Source organism: Lates calcarifer, linkage group LG23, assembly GCF_001640805.2.
Source record: "Lates calcarifer isolate ASB-BC8 linkage group LG23, TLL_Latcal_v3, whole genome shotgun sequence".
In the NCBI taxonomy this organism is placed as follows: domain Eukaryota; kingdom Metazoa; phylum Chordata; class Actinopteri; family Centropomidae; genus Lates; species Lates calcarifer.
Window position 1 is genome coordinate 10,734,184 of NC_066855.1, and position 18,230 is coordinate 10,752,413.

An 18,230-nucleotide genomic window follows, 5' to 3' on the forward strand; every position below is an offset into this window, starting at 1 on the left:
CAATTGAGGAGGGAGCTGCACTTGTGTCACTTATTTCCCCCTCCTTTATGTGTGTAATTCCACACATTAAAATGAGCCAGTTCCTGCTCACTAATCTGTATTCGCTTTCTTTTGCTATGCAGGAAGACAGCTTTTTTCATGGAGGCTTGGAGTGTCAGGTCACAGCAACCAACCTTCCCATACTGAGAAGGGATAAAAGATTATGAGCTGGAGAAATTATAGCACCTTGGAAAAAAAAAGAAGAAGAAAAAACTGGGGGAAAAGCTTAATCTCTATTATTTCCAGGATTAGTCTCTGGGTGACTCAACATCACAGCAATCACAGGGGGAGAGAAATGGCATCTTTTCATGAAGCGCGGAAAAAAGGGGGAGATGAGAAGCTTTCATAGCTGCGAATCAGAGCGAAAGCATCAGAGGAAAGGCTGCTTTGGCTCTTTTCACGGTGAATGCATTTCCTAGGATCATCTGTCTGAGCCAGGCTCTCTGTCTTCAGTCGGAAACATCATGGCGGTGTGGAGGCACGCTCTCATTTCTGACACCTACCAACATCCCCTGATGAGCCTCCTCTGTGTGGTGTTAACGCTTTGTGTCATTAACATCTCAATGAGGACCGTTTCCTCACTTCATTGAATTTAATGTGAATCCTCATCCGAAATGTTTTGCTACAAAAAACATTAATAAACTGTGTAACGCTGGAGATCGATTGAAGGGTGGGAGCAGATTTAGTCTGAGTGACAATGGCCAGAGCTGGTGTGGTGAAGATGAATGTATAGCAAGACAAAATGCAGATGGGAACTGGAGGAAAGTGCAGATTATTTTTGTCCTGGGAGAATATTTCTCACATTATTATAGGCTTTATGTAATAGAGCTTAGAATCTCTTAACCCCACAGGTTTGGAGAGTTTGGTCTTTAATTTCACTTGATAACCTCAAGCTCCAACTGAGACAGTAGTCATTATATTCATTATATTCATCATATTTGTCCCTCTGAGACAAATGCATTCAACAATGTAGTGTTTAGCTGTTGCTGCTAACCTGCATCTTCAAAACTTTTCACAAGCTAAGAGAGTCATGGTCCCAGCTTTGTCAGATAAGTGAGTTTGCTTTTAAGTGTTTTATTTAGTTAAAGAGGTAGGAGGAGAATTTTCACCTCAGCTCGATCCTTCAGTTTCCCTGCTGTTCACCTGTTTTTCACTGGACAGGCTTTCTAGTAATTTAGGACTACTTGTTTTTTTCTGTAAAAATAAATAAACAAATAAATAAAATAACTGCTGATATATCATCAATGCATCAAGGTGTGTATGTATGTATAAATGTACAAATATTTTTTCCCAGTTTCCTTCATGCTGAATGTTACTATATTGTGTTGTTGATACTGCTTCTGTGTTATAGAACCTATAGTCAACAATATAGAAGGCTACAATGTAAAAGTAAAAAGGTGAGTGTCACAATAACAAATGTTATTTTTATAAATAGTCACAGTTACAGTGGAATTTAGCATTCTTTTGTTTGGTTTCCAGCTCATGGTCTAGAGTCATGTTGAGTTAAAACTGAATTCACATCAGATTCGATATGATCTGTGTTTTTAGGATTGATAAGAACTGTTATTTAAATGTTCCCTCATTCTGGTAAACCACAAATATGGAAATGTATTTATATAATATCTGGTGTTGACATCTGGGCCTTTACACATCATAAATCTGAATCTAAGCCTGTAGTGTTATTTTAATGGTCTGCTGAGCTGGTTGACACTAGCACTGAATGAAGAGCTTGTAATCAAATTATATTGCATTTTACAACTCACTCATGTTAATGATGCAAACATAAATGAAAAAAACATTTATTAAATGAGACAGAGTGAGTATTTTGGGCCACTGGTATGTTGGGTTACTAAGGCTAATTGCATATAATATTTAGTATCATTACAATCACAGCATCTGCAAACAAATTACTGCTATGATGACCACGTTTATATCACACAATATGCTTTTTTCTCACCAAAATGTCCTCCACTGATACATGACCTGAAGTCATCGTGAGTCACTGCTGCACAGTGTGCTCAGTCTATATGGTGCAGATCAGAAAATCCAATTCACTCCATCTTTAACGAACACTAATATTTCTATTTGCAGAATAGCACTCAGTCATAACAAACAGTTTAATCAAATCGGAAGGATTAGGCACTGAGGAAACATGGAATTTAAATGCAAAAAAATGCAGTCTCTTTTGACAGTTCTTTTTTTTTTTTTTTTTTTTTGTTAAGCCTGCAAAACACATTGTCAAGTAATGAAAATTGAATGGTATGTTTTCCACTCCACAATAGCATGAAGCACACAGCTTTTCTGAGTCATAAAACAGAAGTGGTTAGTGCACTGCTGCTTTTGCAGTAATGATGATGCCATTCATTGCTTACACAACAGGCAGAGAGCTAGGCATTTATGATGAGCTCTGGTGGATGAATTAGCATCCATTAAAACTGCCATTGACAGCTCTGCTAAGCTCTCTCCACTGGAAAAAAAAAAAGGTGGAGAGTGAAGGCCTAATTTCCATGATGGCTTAAAATGCTGCCCCCGCCTTGCACTGTGTGGTCTTTAAATAAATCATCTTTATTGTGACAAAGTACATTTAGGCCATGACTGGCAGCCAACAGGCAAATTCTCCTGCTGGCTGTCACTGTCTATTTAAACTTGTACAGCCGCAGCTGGCAGAGCCAGCGGCTTCTTGAGAATTTCTACCTGCAGGGCACCATCCAGCCCAGATCAGGCTCCCCACGGTAATCTGTCCTACTTTCAACTGGAGCGTTGTGGGCCCCATTTTCACCCCAGGGTCCATAAACTTCTATTGAATTTGTTCAAGGTGAAATCTAGGACCAGTGTCCTCTGGTCAAAGAAAAATCACAGGGGACTGTGATTGCTCTGCAAAGGACACAAACAACAGCAGGTTTTAATGTCCGCACAGGACCATTAAACTAAAAACAATCAGGAAATTCAAAATTCATCATGTTTCCACTGTGTTTCCTTCAACACTGCTGGCACAAAACAACAGATCAGCTAGCAAATGTGATGTAATGCTATCATTCATTTCCATATGTTGTTTATGTCAAGATTTTGTCTTTTGAAAGCAGGTAAACAGCAAATCAAATTTAATGCACATGGTGTATTCAGCATTAACACTTCTGAATCTTTTACACTGTGGCCATAAAAGGATAAACAAACACTGAAAGATAAAGCTGATCTGCAGGGAAATGAGCATAAATACGCTATCAGTGCTGCTCAGACAGAGCAGTGTTTGTTGTGTTGTGTTTTGTTTCCTTCACCAACCCTCTGCCCTTGCGCAGCTTTCTGCATGTCTGTATCACGCACACTTAAAATAAACTGCCACCATCTGCTTGAATTGAGATAAGCGTGAGTCCAATCAGACCTGCTGAACGGCAGTCAGCAGATGTGCAGCACATACTTATTGATATTTAAAGTCTGTGTGCAGCTTTATCCGCCTCATGAACTTAGTAATTAGCAGCTTTCTGTCTGAATGCTCCTCTCTGGGCTGCAGTGAAGCTGGCTGGCTGCCTGGTGAGGTGAGTTTGAAGGATCGTACATTAGCGGACTCAGAGATGAGGATCACAGGATATCTGCTTACTGGTGCGCTAAGAGAAAGATGTTTATCAGGGTGGCTTCATTAAAGAAGGGAAGCTAGCTTCCATAGATTCATCACAGAGGTCAGGAAGAGCACTTTTAAGAGCTCTCTTAGTTTAGTCTGTCTGTTGAAGAAAAGCAAAGCAATAAAAAGTTTGCCAATTCACAGTTCACTAAAGCAGCACAGCAATTGTCCAATCATAGATTAGCAAACAATGGGCCTGTCAAACTTTAGCTCTTCTCCATATGGCAAAGTGGGCTCCAGTAAAGGTCATAGCAAGCATTTTGTTTGCAAGTTTAGAAGGTGGTGTCTTTTCCTTGCAAAACAAAACAAAACAAAACAAACAAAAAACAATAACAAAAAAACAAAAAACAAAAAAACAGTCATGTCAGTAGCGTCTTTATCTGCTCTTGTGCAAGCTGCAATTGTTAGCATGTTAGCATGTCAGCCTGACTTATTTACTACCAAGTAAGCAGCCTAATCACAACCAAAGTTGTGTTAGCTCATTGGTTGTGGGGAAACAGGTAATGTTAGGAAAAAAAAAAAAAAAGCACAAGCAAACAAATAAAAAAACAAACAAAACCCCAAACCCCAAATATAAGCTATAAATAGCCATACATTAATGAAAGTACTATAATGCTGATTATCATACTTACAATATTAGAACAAACTACCTTCACACTGCAATGCAAGAACTATGTTGTCCTTTTTTACCAGCCTAGTATGCTATCATGTAGCCTGGCATGCTATCACGTAGTCATCAGTTGCATATGTGTTATATCACACCCATTTCACAGGGTTGAAAACCTTTTTAATACTATACTCAACATACAGTCACTAACATTAAGTGATCTATGAAACATGTTTTCCTATTGACATCAACTTCCATTGACTATATGAAAAGCTAGCAAGGAACAATTTGGTCATGCTAATAACGTCATGTTGCTTCTAACACCCATCTTAAGGAAAAAGCTGAAGCCTGCATGGTTGAAAGAAACATCATTACTCAACTTAAATCTTATATACTTCACTGCAGCTAATGTAATCTCTCACTAATGTAGTCTCTAATGGAGAGCACTTGAATTTGCAGTCAACTTTTTTTTGGGGGGGGGAGCAATGTCACGTCTCCTGGCAGCTGCATATTTCTGCAGGTTTAGCTTTTTCTGCTTGATTTTCAAGGCACGTTGTCGGAATTGGAGGCACAATATTTTCATTCATGTCAGCATTTCAGCAAAATACCAAAACGTGAATGCATTTTGCTGACAGAATGTGTAGTTTTAGCGTGTGTGTGTGCCTGCAACTGTGTGTGTATGTCCCAGTGTGTGTGTGTTCATGTGCATTTCTTAAATTGAAGCATGAGCAACATCTGAGCCATTTAAGAGTTACTGTAACAACTGACTTCAATCGTTTGCCACTGCTACAAAGTGAGATTAAATTTAAAAAACACGGAAAATATCCTCAGTCAGCAGCTGGTCATGTACAGTAGCTAGCAGGAAGTAGGAATACTGAAAAGCCAACTTCATGCACGTTAAAGCTTAGAAATAGTCCTGGCTGCTCCACATCTGAGGAGAGAGCAGTTTCTGAGTAACTATTGCACCTTTCCTCCCAGTTTATGTAGACAGCAGGGTTCAGACAGAGGTAGAGCCACAGGCTAACAACTCCAGTTTGGAGGACATGGAAGGTCTATCAGTGCTAGTGTCCTCAAGAGTCCATTCCCCGGTGGTAGTGACACAGGCAAAAAAAAAAACAAAAAAAAAACCCTGCTTCAACAGAGCACATTGTCACTTTGCCACAGAGTTTGTTGTTGAAGTGGTTATCCTTTTCTCATATAACAGAGCTCTGTCCCAGGAGGACACTGGATTTTATCAGTTAAGTGCAAATGAAAGCCAAACAGAAATGTGATACTGGAGCACTCTTTAACCGTCTAAAAAATTGTACGGACCCACTTCTCATGATGGTCTTCTTGGAACTTGAGTGTGGAGTAAAGCTCATGCCAATGTGTCCATTAGATACAGTGATTCCTTGTGTACAAATTTAAGCCTCTGTGGACCATGAATATCCACAGCAAATTTCGAGAACATTTCCAAGATTTGTTGTCATGGAGTGTGTTTTGGGAAAAATTTTGAGGGTAAGGATGTAACTTAAAATTCAAGACATAGTGCCAATCCAGAATTTCATGATAATCTGGCTGGCAGCTGTAGAAAATATCCTCCCCTGGACCAAAGCCGACATAAGGAAGTAACATTAACTCTGTGTGCTCTAAACAGAGTCAGATGCAGTACAATATGTGCCAGCTCATACACTGAGAATTTAACATATACAGGACAGAAACTATGCAAGTAAATAACTAAATTAGACATGTAAGCAACAGGGCTTGCACCTTGAGAGGATGGGAATGATTGTTAACAGTTCAGATTATCCGCCTTTGTGTTTCTGACTCTATGCTGTGCAGGCTCATTTTTTTTAACCAGTTAATTTAGCTCTCCAGCTCTCCAGCACACCACCTCCACCACAAAGCATAGCACACAGGCCACAAATCTTAGAGTGCATTAAGCAGTTTGTTTCATGTACTGAAAGCCCTTACCACGTGTTCAGAAGAAGCGGCACAATTACATACAAAGTCAATAGAAAGATGCAAGTGGACACGATTTTTGAAATTTCCACGAATCCCAGGGCTGTGAATCTGCCCTGTAAACATATAAATACTGCAGGAAAATGGAGAGAGACTGGAGGGAAATAACAGTGAGGAGCAGAGTTTATGGTTTGGTCAGAGGCTGAGCTAAAAATGCTTCAGTAACCAATCGATCAAGTTGATGTTGGTGAAAAAGGTCCCTTGGATTATGCAAGAACAAAATACAGTCATCTCTCTCTCTGATGTTACTTCTAAACTGTCAAAACTTCCCCAAGTATTTGTAAGGCTGCACCATTTTTGCACTTAATGGTGACACATGTTAATGGTTCCCTGCTCTGTTGGAAACCCATTACGAGACATTATGGGCCATATGACCGACCTCTGGAGTGACAGAAAGATTGAGAGTGAGGGAGGGCACGTAAAAAAGTGTCTGGGCGATAGAGGAAGCAAGCCTCCCCCTGTCAGGATCAAAGAACTGTCACAAATTCAAATCCAATCAATACCAATTTTAATTATTTTGCCCTGTCTGAATTTTTCCCCAGACTGTCCCCTTTAAGTTCCCACGTGGCCTCTACAGACCCCTGACATCACCCTCTCGCAGTCCTGGTGCCAACAGTCTGATGCCGGGCTGCAGCACATCCCCTGGTCACCAGATACCTTGAAGCTACATGAGCTCTTGGCAAATCCAGATTGTACCAGAAATCCATGGCTTGTGTCTAAACCATTAAATGACTTAATGTACTAGGTCTTGGCATGTAGCTCCATTCCCAAGATACATTTGGAAAAATTTTGCCCTCATTTTGATGCAGGATGTGAGTCACTCTAAGCTTTGACATGTCCAGCTAGAAGTTTGATATGATATTTTGAAGAGAAAAACCATTGCATTAATGCTCATCTTTTGATGTTTTGAAACTTAATTATGTGTTGGATGTACACCACATCCTATTAACTGTGTGGACCCCAGTCTGAAAAAAAGAGCAAATATATATTTTTTAAAGATTCTAATTTTCACCATCATGAAAAATCACATTTTACTGATGTGATGAATTAGTATGTATGTAAGGAGAGCTTCAATTTAAGAACAATCTTCAAACTTATGGCATGTCAACTGTCACAGCTTGACCCCGTGCTGTAAGATTGTAGTCAGATTGTAGGCCAGACTGTTTGAAAATAATGGCACTGAACTGTGCATCACATTTAAGTGTTTAGTGTACAAACGAGGTGACCAGCATGACATTAACAGTCAAACTGTGGGGACTCCTCATTCCATGTGGGGACAGGTGAGGCTCCTACAAAACCTAGTGTTACTTTATAGGGCTTAAAACTTTAGATTAAGGGTTGGGGTTCAGCCTATACTGTATGAGTTGGATAGGGATTAGCATTCAGAAAATGACTGTAATACTGTGCATGTCCTCTTAAGCAACAGAAACAAATACGTGAGAGTGTGTGTGTATGTGTGTGTTTGTGTTAACTCCCACAGTCATTACCAGTCAGGCTAATCAAACTCACACTGTCAACACTCTACAATGACTGATTGGGGCTGTCACTCTGTGTTAGCAGGGCTGAGGTAAAGGAGGGCACACAGACTCCTGCACCAGCCAGAGACTTGGAATAACACACACACAAAATTAAACAGCCTGCCACATTTTTCTATTCAGACTGTATCAAAATGAGCTCTTGACAACCAAAAAGATTGGTGAAATGAGCATGATGTGTTGAAATGTAAATACATACTATAGACAAGTGCAAGAAAATGTGTCACGCCCACTAAACTATTATGTAAGAGACACAACTACACAAGATTTCTTAGCAAGGATGAAAAGCTAAAGTGTGATGGCTGGGTGGTTGATACATACAGCTCTAATTCAGCTCACAGTTTATGCAAATATGTTGTCTTCTTATTAATCATTGACCCAAATTTAAACCTGAAATTAGCCATTAGTCATTTTAGTAGCTTTAAAGTTTCTGCTTGGTAGTTTTATTTCCACGTGGCGGCAGGAGAATATTGGTGTATAGAATTTGTTATTGTCACATATGGAATCTGTAACAGTAAGACACAAATTTATAATTCATATTCATTTAAATTTATACTTGAAACAAATTACATTTATCAAACACTCTCTCAGGAAAACCTGCACACCAGCTTATTGATGCAACTATCAATCAGCCGATCATGTTGCAGCTGTGTAATACATACATCATGCAGTTAACGGTGATAAATGTGATTTCAGTGACTTCGACTGTAGCACTGATTGAAGCCATCTTGTCATAATGCATCTGCACTGAAGTTACAAACTTGTTTCTGCACTGATGTCGAATGTTTTCGTGCACTGCTGTGGCACAAATAAATTAAAACGCTCTAACCGACACAAGACACTGAGTCAAAGAACAGCAGACTAATTAAATTTGTTCTCTGAGATAATCTGCACTATCAGTATTGCAATTAAAGCCATACTGCGCCATATTCATTACCCTTCGATTAGAATAATGAGTCATTAACGCTGCTGGAGAGTGAATATGAGCCCCAACAGGAAAATTAATGGTCCCATCTAAACTGACTCATGAACTTCTGGCTCTTGAAACATTTTGAAAAACTTTTCCATAACATAACAAGAAAACACAATCTCTCTCCACCCCCACAGAATTAATATCTCACAGCTAATATTCCTCATAAATGATTTAGAATAAAAAATAAAGTGACTTCAGTTGTGCAAAGAAAGGTGTTATTTTTTGACAACTACCCTGTTTTGCTCTGTACCTTGTCACACAGACTGGTTGTGTTACTTGGTGTACTTTAAGGTAAAACTGCATAATATAATCAATCATTTAAAGCTCCAACTAGTTCAAATTTAGCCAAATATATAACAAACATGGCTCCGCAGGGAGAAGATTTGTAATTTAAGTCAGACAAATGGCAAAATACTGGACAAAAAATGTCCACCTGGCAGCTACAGGTTTTCTAAGAGGACTGAGAAAAGGTAAAATAAGATTTTGGTAAAGACCAGGAGACAAACAAAGCAAAACCAAAACACAATGGCTCTTCATAATAACAAGCAATCACTGAAGTAATTTGTAACCTGCAGTAGGTGATTTCAGGCTGATCAGACGACTATCATTTGTTGCAATTTAAAGCAATTCCCTGGTGTTTTTAACCTCTGATATATCATAAATAATTTCTGTGTGTGCGTGTGGGTGGTAAATTGTGTGTCAGGATTTTATTTTTATGACAATGCAGAGTGCAGCTTTGTGTCTGCTGCAGACATTTGTTTCACACTGCTTTGAAAGGGAATGAAAACAGGTTGGGTTGTCACAACTCAAGCCAGCCGGTGTCAAACTGAGTGTTAATATATGAATTCTGGTCACAACCCATTTTTAAATGGATATTTTACCATTTGTTAGCTGACAGTAGAGAGCAAGAGAAAGCATGGAGGAGGGGGAACAAGGGCCTGATAACTAAACTAAAGGAGACAATGTGCCCCAAAGCTTTGGAATAAATTATTTTGCAGGTGTCAGAATGAATCTTGTTTAAAGACTCCTATCCTAGTTTTATGCTTTTATCGCCCTGTGTTTTATGACCTGGTTAGCTTTATCATATTAGTTTTATTCATCTGGAATCTCCTGTTTTTAAAAAGAGCGACACAAATATTTTTACAAAGATCCCCGGCCAGCAAAAATGTAGCAATCACATCTTAGCCGTCTTATGCCACTGAACGCAGTTCATTTCCAACCGAGGTGCAATTGTGCCGTGCACCTCTGATCCCGTAATTACCAAAACCAGTCACTGCATCGTACTGTAGGTGACAGCTATTTGCGTGACTGGCTGTGCTGCTTATTAAGGTGAAGAGACCACACTTGTAACTCCTTCTGCCTCTGCCTCTTATTTCCTACTTACAAACAAACATCAGAGAGAAAGACATCAACAGCTAGTAACACGTTCTTTATTCTAGGATTTTGTCACGGTGTCAAATCTCCTGCACATATTACTGAGCGGAGAATGAGATTCATATACATAGTGTGTCACTGCAGCTTCATAACAGAGCTCTTGAAGAGGGGTGGAGGGGTGGAGGGGTGGGGACAGCTGCAGCATGGCCACCAGGCAAAACTCTACAGTTATCTCCTCTCCAACTGTTTCCCTTTGATCTCCCTAATCTGCCATTTAAAGAAGAAAGCATCCAGAGCTGCCACACAGACACTTCTTGGTATTTCTATCCAGGCACACAAACTGCACTGTGTGTGTGTGTCCATAAGCTAGTCAAGTATATCACAAAATGCATGTGTCTACCACATGCTTTAAACCTGTGATTTATGAGATGAGAAATGACAAACATTTCTCAAGCATATCATAGAAATCCTACAAGAATTTCTCCCTCAGCGTTCATCCAACAGAAAAAACACAAATAAATCCAGGGCTGCAACTAAGGATTGTTTTAATTTTTGATTATTCTGCTTAATATTTTCTTGATTGATCGTTTTAATCATCAGAAAATAAAAAAAATACTGCCCATTGCAACCACCAAGAGGCCAGAGAGAGGTGTTTAAATTCCTCCCTTTATAAAACAGAGGATATAAATAATAGATATGAAACAGAGAAAATAAACTCTAAGAACCTGTCGAATAATCAACAAATCATTCCCACTCCATATTTAACTTTTGTTTACTCTTTCATTTACATCCATTTATCTAGAGGTCAATATCAAATAACCTGAGACTGGTAAATGAATGTGTGCTAGTAAAATGAAATGAGTTCAACTTGGCAAAACTAAGGTGGTTTAAATTCAGAATCCCTTGATGCAACCAGCATTTTGTTCCCTTGGCTTAAAAAAAACCCAACAACCCCCCCCCCCCCCCAGAAACACAAATGACTAAAAATCACCATACTGCCTTTATCTTTAACAGGCTCCAATTATGCGAGCTAATCTGGGCATATTTCCCCGGGGAAGCAAAGACATAATTGCCAGCAATCTACACAGTGATATCAGTGGCGTTCTTATGTGTGGCTTAAAAATGACTTGACACATCTGGGAAACGACAGTGTTATGTTGAATCTGAACTCCACTCTTGGCTCCATCAAAAGGGGTCAATTAGAAAAACAAACAGGCCGGGGACTCATTTTGGATGCGGAGGAACTGAGAGAGGGCAGATGGCAGGCGGGAGACCGAGCCTGCCCTTGAGCAATGATGTTGGAAGTCGTTGTTGTACATCACACGTCGATTGGGGGGGGGGACTCACAAGTATTTAGGCAGATTGATACAAAAAAAAAAAAAAATCATCTCTCAAGACAAATAAAATCTCTGATACTTGTGAAGCTTTGTTGCTTTTTCATAAATAAGAGGCAGGTATAGACATGTATGACAAAGTACTATAAGAGTAAACAACAGTCTTACCTAGCAGCATCTCCACGTGTTTTGTGATCCCCCTGCTTGCCGCTTTCTTCAGTTTGACTTAGGCTGCTCCTGCCAGCTTATCTCCCATCAGAGAAGTTGGACAAAAACCAACAAAGTGCCGCCTCACAGATAACCCTCCCTGTCTCTCTCCACTGTGTCTATCTTTCCTCCACTTTGATCCTCTAACTAAAAAGGTGAAACGGCAGTCCTTCCTCGGTCAGTGACACATCCTGGCTGCGATCCAATCCACCGTGGCCGAGGAACGACACATACGTGCCTCAATTAAAAGCCTCATGCTCTGCTGATCACGCTGCCCTTTATGAGACGAAGAAGAGGGGAGGGAGGGAGGAAGGGGTGGGGGTGGGGTGGGGGCAGTGAGAAGCGGACTGGAAAGGGTGGAGAGGGAAGAGAGGCTGAGAGCGTCTGAAGAGCAAGTGTGTGTTCTTCTGTGTGCATGTGAGTGAGGGCGAAAGAGAAAGAGAGTGAGTGAGGAAGAGGGTGAAGAGAGAGGGGGAGAGAGAGAGAGAGCTGGCAGAGGACTGGCTATATCCAACATGAACACCCCCCCCACACACACACCTTCTTCTTCTACTTCTTCTACGCCCGGCACCGTTTTCTATTCAGGGTTCACACCTGCATGTCTCCCTTAAGGACACTCAAATGTAATTTCCTTCCTGGCATAACTTGACAACAATAGATGTTATTCATCAATCTGCTTCTATTCTGACTACACTTCTGCTTGGAATGCAACCATGCTATGTTGTTCTCACACAAGGGTAAAAGCATTTAAAAGCTTTCATCCTAATGATCCACTTCATATATGTTCAAGTTATGTGCTGTTGTGATTAACTGTGCAGTTCTGTGTTGCAAGGTCCAGCTTGATAAGAACCAATTACTTCTACCTTCATGTCTATATTTCCAATAGGCTGAGTGTGCAGTGTGTTCACTCAAAATACCTGAGTCACTCATGCAGCACAAAGTCATTATGTTTCTTTTTTTCCACCACCACTTCAGTGTGACTGATGTAATCGCTATCATAATCAAACAGCAGCGGTTTAGCGCTCTGCCCAAGTAAACCTGAGTAATATTCAAATGAGCTGTTTGTACAACAAACAAGGAGCTGAGCCACAATGCCAGAAAAAGGGAGAGATAAATGTGGATATTTAAAGTGGCTATCTGACTTCTTCTGCACAACGAGCACTGTGGTCACCAATGATCATTACAGTTTCACTGTAGAGAGAAAACCCTGTTTTCTAGAAAGTAAGTTTATATACAGCAAATCTGCAACAGCAAATAGGTTCATAGACAGACACACTGTGTTTATTTACTTTTATCCAGATGCCAAAGTGCTTTTTTTAGTGGTATATGAATGGAGACACATACACACACACACACACACACACACACACACAACTTAAGGAAGAGTCAGCAAACAGCTGGCAGTTACAAAGCAATAGCAATAGTCGTAATATGCAACTGGTAATACAAGACCAATGGAAGACTGTAGCCTGCTCATTATTAAAACACTTATGTTATAAAAGAAATATGTGTCATTTCTTTGTTTAAGTGGTTACATAGTCTCACTTTGACTCTCTCAGGAAGCATAATCGATGATTTAGAGGTGTCTTTTAGATTTATAGTTAGGCCTGACCTGTGATTTTCCATTTGTTGTCCACAAGTTCGGTTAGACTATTTGTTAGGACAATACCACACAGGTACATCTTGGTCACGGTTTATGAGGGCAGTGACAGTGAGGGAGAATATATCCAACATCTTCTACTAAGATTGATCTATATTTGCTATTCATGATAGTAAGAACATAATAACATGTGGCCATGCAAATATATTGGTTTTTTTTTAAACATTACCAGAGGTAATGCAAGTCTTCCATATTTAACAACATTAACACAGTAATTTACAAAAATCTAAATCACTGAATATTAGCATATTGATAGTGCACCTCTTTCCCCACTCAGTGCTGATTTCAACTATTTGAGATTAAACAGCCAAAAGCATGGAGCTCTAACAGAGTATTTATTCTAATGAGCAGGTGGGAGAGATTATTGTTCACCTAATAGTTTGTTCATTTTCCTGACTAATTTTTCCATGATTACTCTGTTGATGCTGCAGAGCAGAGTTGGATTCTGGGTTCTGTGTTGCGCTGTCATGCTCCACCACAATTCAAATAGGCCATTTTATAGATGAATAAAGCATTTTACTGCTCTGTTGAATGGCTCATTGAGTTGCAATGTAAAATGCACAGCAGTGGTTTTGGCATTATCACTGGGAAATGATCGGATGTGAATACTTCATCCAAAATTCATTCTAGCTGATCAGCTTTGGTTTTCAAGATAAAGTTTTTACTTGCACAGGAGCAGTGATGTGTAAGGGTTGTGTTTTTTATTCATATGTGGCCGCAGACAGGGAGATGCCTGCCTTTGTAGCAGTTGGCTAACAACAGCTAGCTTTGGCCGCTTAGGCTAAGGATAATTTCTTTTCAGCGATGAAAATGGATACATTCATTGTGTTTGTTGGGCCGTAAGAATACACATGATGCATTTTGGTGAGTAACACTGAATATAAACGCAACACTTGCTTGTTTACAAAAAAAACTGCACAGGGTACCTTTAATAGTCACTCAGGTGATTAAGATTGAATTTTCATTATTCACATTACACATTTACTTCAGGACTGACTGCTCTGTGCTTTTAATTGTTGAAGATGAAGATTTGCAGTGTATCTGACAACTCCACTCATTCCAGAAGCATTACCGGATATTTGTAGAGCCAACACATAGGCTTGTATGCACCACTGGGGAGGGCAGACCTTCAGTGCATTGTTATTCATTCCACAGTCACTATAATCACTTCAAATAAACACAATTATTCTCACAGTTTCAGCCATGAAAGCCTGGCCTCAAATGTCATACAAGTGTTGCCAAGATACTCTCTCTCACACTCTCTCACACACACACACACACACACACACACACACACAGCTTGTGTCTGCCCTGTGTGCTCCTTGCTGGCTCCTTGTCCACTTGAATAAGTGTGGTGTAGAAGCACAACACTGACAAATCCTGACAGTTTTACACTTGATTTCAGGCTGCTGCATTCAAATGAAAGAGCAGGGGAATGGCCGTGAGCAGCCCTTTCATCTGGCCGAGGACCTACTAAACATTTGCCGTGCATACCTCAATTTACCTACATGGACTCTGTATGTGTTTGGTGACATGCCATGTTGTGTCTGTAAGTCACAGACGGGGCAGGACAGGGAGAAAGGAACACAGAGGGAAATGATTTACAAAGCCTCTTTGCCCTCAACTCAAAATTCTGCATTTTACCAGTATAAAAGCCCACTGCACACACGGGAATGGTTTCTATAATAACTATACTTCCTAAATAAATGTAACTATATACTGATACATCCTTATATCATCTTCCAATGTCAAAAAGTGACACCACCAAGATAAATCCAGGATAAATCCAGCATCATTGTTGTTGTTTGTTTTCAAGTATATATCCACTGAATCTTTGGGCCACTCTGCTTCACATGCAGGATAATGATTCATGTTCGCACAAATACAACACCAATGCACTGCCACTGAGAAGGAACTATTTTACTTGTTTTATTTAAATCTAAAATCCAGGTACAGCTCCCTAGGTAATTTGTGACCTGTTTAGATGACACAGCCGTTGGGAATACTGGAAAACTGCTGTCGTGCTTTGATGCTCTCTGTCCATGGGGGTTTTGGTGCCACGTCTGCCAGAGTCAAAAAATTGGGAAATCACCATCACCCCCCCTGATTTTTTTTCTGTCTCTGTATCCCTCTCCTGCCTCTCCTTCCTGCAGGCCTTCAGACTGTGCAGAAGTATCGCTGATGACAGATCAAGTGACATCTTAAAAATTGCTGCTTTTGCTCAGCAGCCTCTGCTATATGAAATGAGGCCAAGCAGCCCAAAACTCCAGCTGATAAATGTCCTATTTCGCAGCTCATGCAATATATTTCAGCATGCATGTGCTTTTATGGTTAATTTTGTGGCGTACATATGTGTAGCACACTGTATGTTGGCAAACAGGAGAAGAAGCAACAACTCAACCTTCAGAAAGGTATTAGCAGAGTCATTCTGCAGTAAAGCTCCATTTGAGAAATTTTGCCATACTGAGGGGAAGCTTTGTTCGAGGAAGAAAAAAGGCTTAATTTTCCCTTTCAGTGGGAAAATTATAAACCTGCACAGGAAACGTTGTAGGTCACCTCTCTGACGACATTATTTTTCAGGTTTAATTTAGGATGTTTGAACAGTCTTACTTTGAAAAATCAAAATCAAAGAAGATTGGAAATCCAAGCACAGTCACATTAGGTTACCCTGAAACTTCCAATTCTTTTTTTACTGGAGGTGTGCTGGGATATGATGATATCACAGTATATGGTGTAGAGCCACCTCTGGGCACCTACCTAAAAATAGCCAAAGATACATATCAGTGCACATCTCGCAGAGTGAGCTTGCAGGCAATCATGTTCCAGTCTTTCGTGTAATCTGTGGTAATAACTGTGCACAAGAGAATTTTGTTCCTTGACTTTATCCTTTCAGACAATACCTCCTCTCGGGGAGCATAAGTATCCCCAAAAAACTGCACCAAGCTCAGGAAGAAGAGCTGTCTTAAGGACAAATTAGGGCAACAAATGTCGTCAATGTTCCAAACCAGGCACACACAAATACAAATATAAAATGAACACAAGAAGGCGAATTGTTAATCTTTGTCAAGAAGAAAAAAGTGACAACACTGACGACAGTTACGAACTAAGAAGAAGCAGCTTCTCTAGAAGGAAACTGTACAACAACATGGTGTGCTTTGGTCTGTGACAAAGGAAGCATTCAAATTGTAAAAGTAACAACACAGCAATAAAAGTCATGCATTGAAAATATCTGTAAAATGTTCTTAAAAGGATCAAAAGTAAAAGTAGGCTGCTCATAATTTAGAACTAAAATTACTATCTTGTGGTTGTATACCTCTGCCAACCACTCAAGTTGCATTTAATTAGCATGTGAATTCTTAAGACCTTAAGGCCGAAAACATGTTTTATGAGGTGACAATGACCTTTGACTTTTGACCACCAGAATCGAATTAGTTCATCCTAAAGTCCAACTGAACATTCATACAAAATGTGAAGAAATGTCCCAGAGGTGGACAGACAATCCGGACAATAACTTTGCCATGGCCAGTGGTCGCTGGAGGCATACAAAGTGGACGCTGTGTATTCATCTATCATGTCACCACTACACCAGTGTTTCTAGCTATAATTGGCTAATATTTGTTTATTTGTTTATTTTATTTTTGCAAGATATTTGTAGAAGATGATGATAACTTCTATTCAGGAAATCACAGCAAAATCTGCTGCCTTAATAAAAACCCCACATGACAGAGAACCTTCAAAGACATCAGATTGCTGTTATTATTATATTAAGGTATCACTAAGATGTGAGCAGCCTCCAAGATATATATCTTGGAGATACAATATATATGGGATGATAACTGAGAGGTAGAATAAAAAATAAAATGTTTCTGTGTTCTTACAGCATTATTCCCTCCTCTCCTCTCTGAATCCTTCTGGAGATAAATGGAGGGTACACGAAGCCCGTCGATTAAATTGGTTGAAAAGCTTAAATAAGAGCAGCAGGAGCATTTCAGCTTCTTGTAAGGTCACATCGCAGTGCCACAGTTGTCCAGTGCTGAATGAGGGACCGCACGTCAACAGCCGAAGCGAGCCACCACAAAACTCTTTGAAAGTTGTGTGTGAAAAACATACAGCAGTAACACAGTGTACGTCAGGGGGAGAGAGGCAGTGAAACGCTCGCCTGCCGCTTCTCGCAACGAACACAAATATAGTCACAAGCAATTTCTGCCTCTCCTGTCCCTCTACTTGTGATTGGGCCGGTGTGTGAGGTATCCACACAGAAGTGTCACTTCATATAAATCCATACGCATGACACAAACACACATTCATGCCAAAAATTAGAGGAGCATCACCCCTGATCTGAAACAACTCTACGCTGGTCCAGACGCTTTGTGTGAAGTGTAGGAAGCGGAAAGTGCTTTTCTCCGTTCTCTTTTCAAAAGGCCCCCAGTGAGAGCCACCCTATTAAAATCTCTTTTCATTTGAGCAATCACTTCATGAAGCTAAATAAAGGGAATGCTAGTTCAGCTGTGAGAAGGGAATGAGTATTATTAGGCCGGTTTCATCGCAGCACAGACTGTGTTATACTAACAGTCACCTTAATTGACTTGGCTCGCCCTCCTTTTCTCCTCTTTGCTGTGAAATAGGCAACAGGGAGAATTGGCTTCCTGAGAAAACTGTTGGTGAGATGTTGTATAACACATGGCATTTCCATGTAGGAGTTTTCCTTCCTGTTTGTTTACATGGTTTTTAACTGATAGATCAGTTTGGCTGCTGTTATCTGCCTGTTGAATCCAGTAATGAGTCATGTTGTTTTTACAGAATGATCTTGTGTATCAGCAACCACATTGAGGGATGCCGCATCCTCTGAATGGGAAAAAAAACATTCTCATATCTCACACTACA

The 18,230-nt window shown here is 40.0% G+C and overlaps 1 protein-coding gene across 2 annotated transcripts in view; it reads right to left on the bottom strand.

Annotated features, from left to right (window-relative positions):
- Positions 1-18,230, bottom strand: part of LOC108901707 (zinc finger protein 385C) — a 64,299-nt gene that overhangs the window by 14,707 nt on the left and 31,362 nt on the right. Inside the window, exon 1 of one of the 2 annotated variants that reach the window (XM_018703316.2) lies at positions 11,648-11,994. The exons of the other annotated variant lie outside the window; for it this stretch is intronic. Within the exon in view, the coding sequence (XP_018558832.1) occupies positions 11,648-11,657 (10 nt within the window). The 5' untranslated portion in view covers positions 11,658-11,994. Of the gene's footprint in view, positions 1-11,647; positions 11,995-18,230 lie in introns of those variants that run through there. 2 annotated transcript variants of the gene reach the window in all.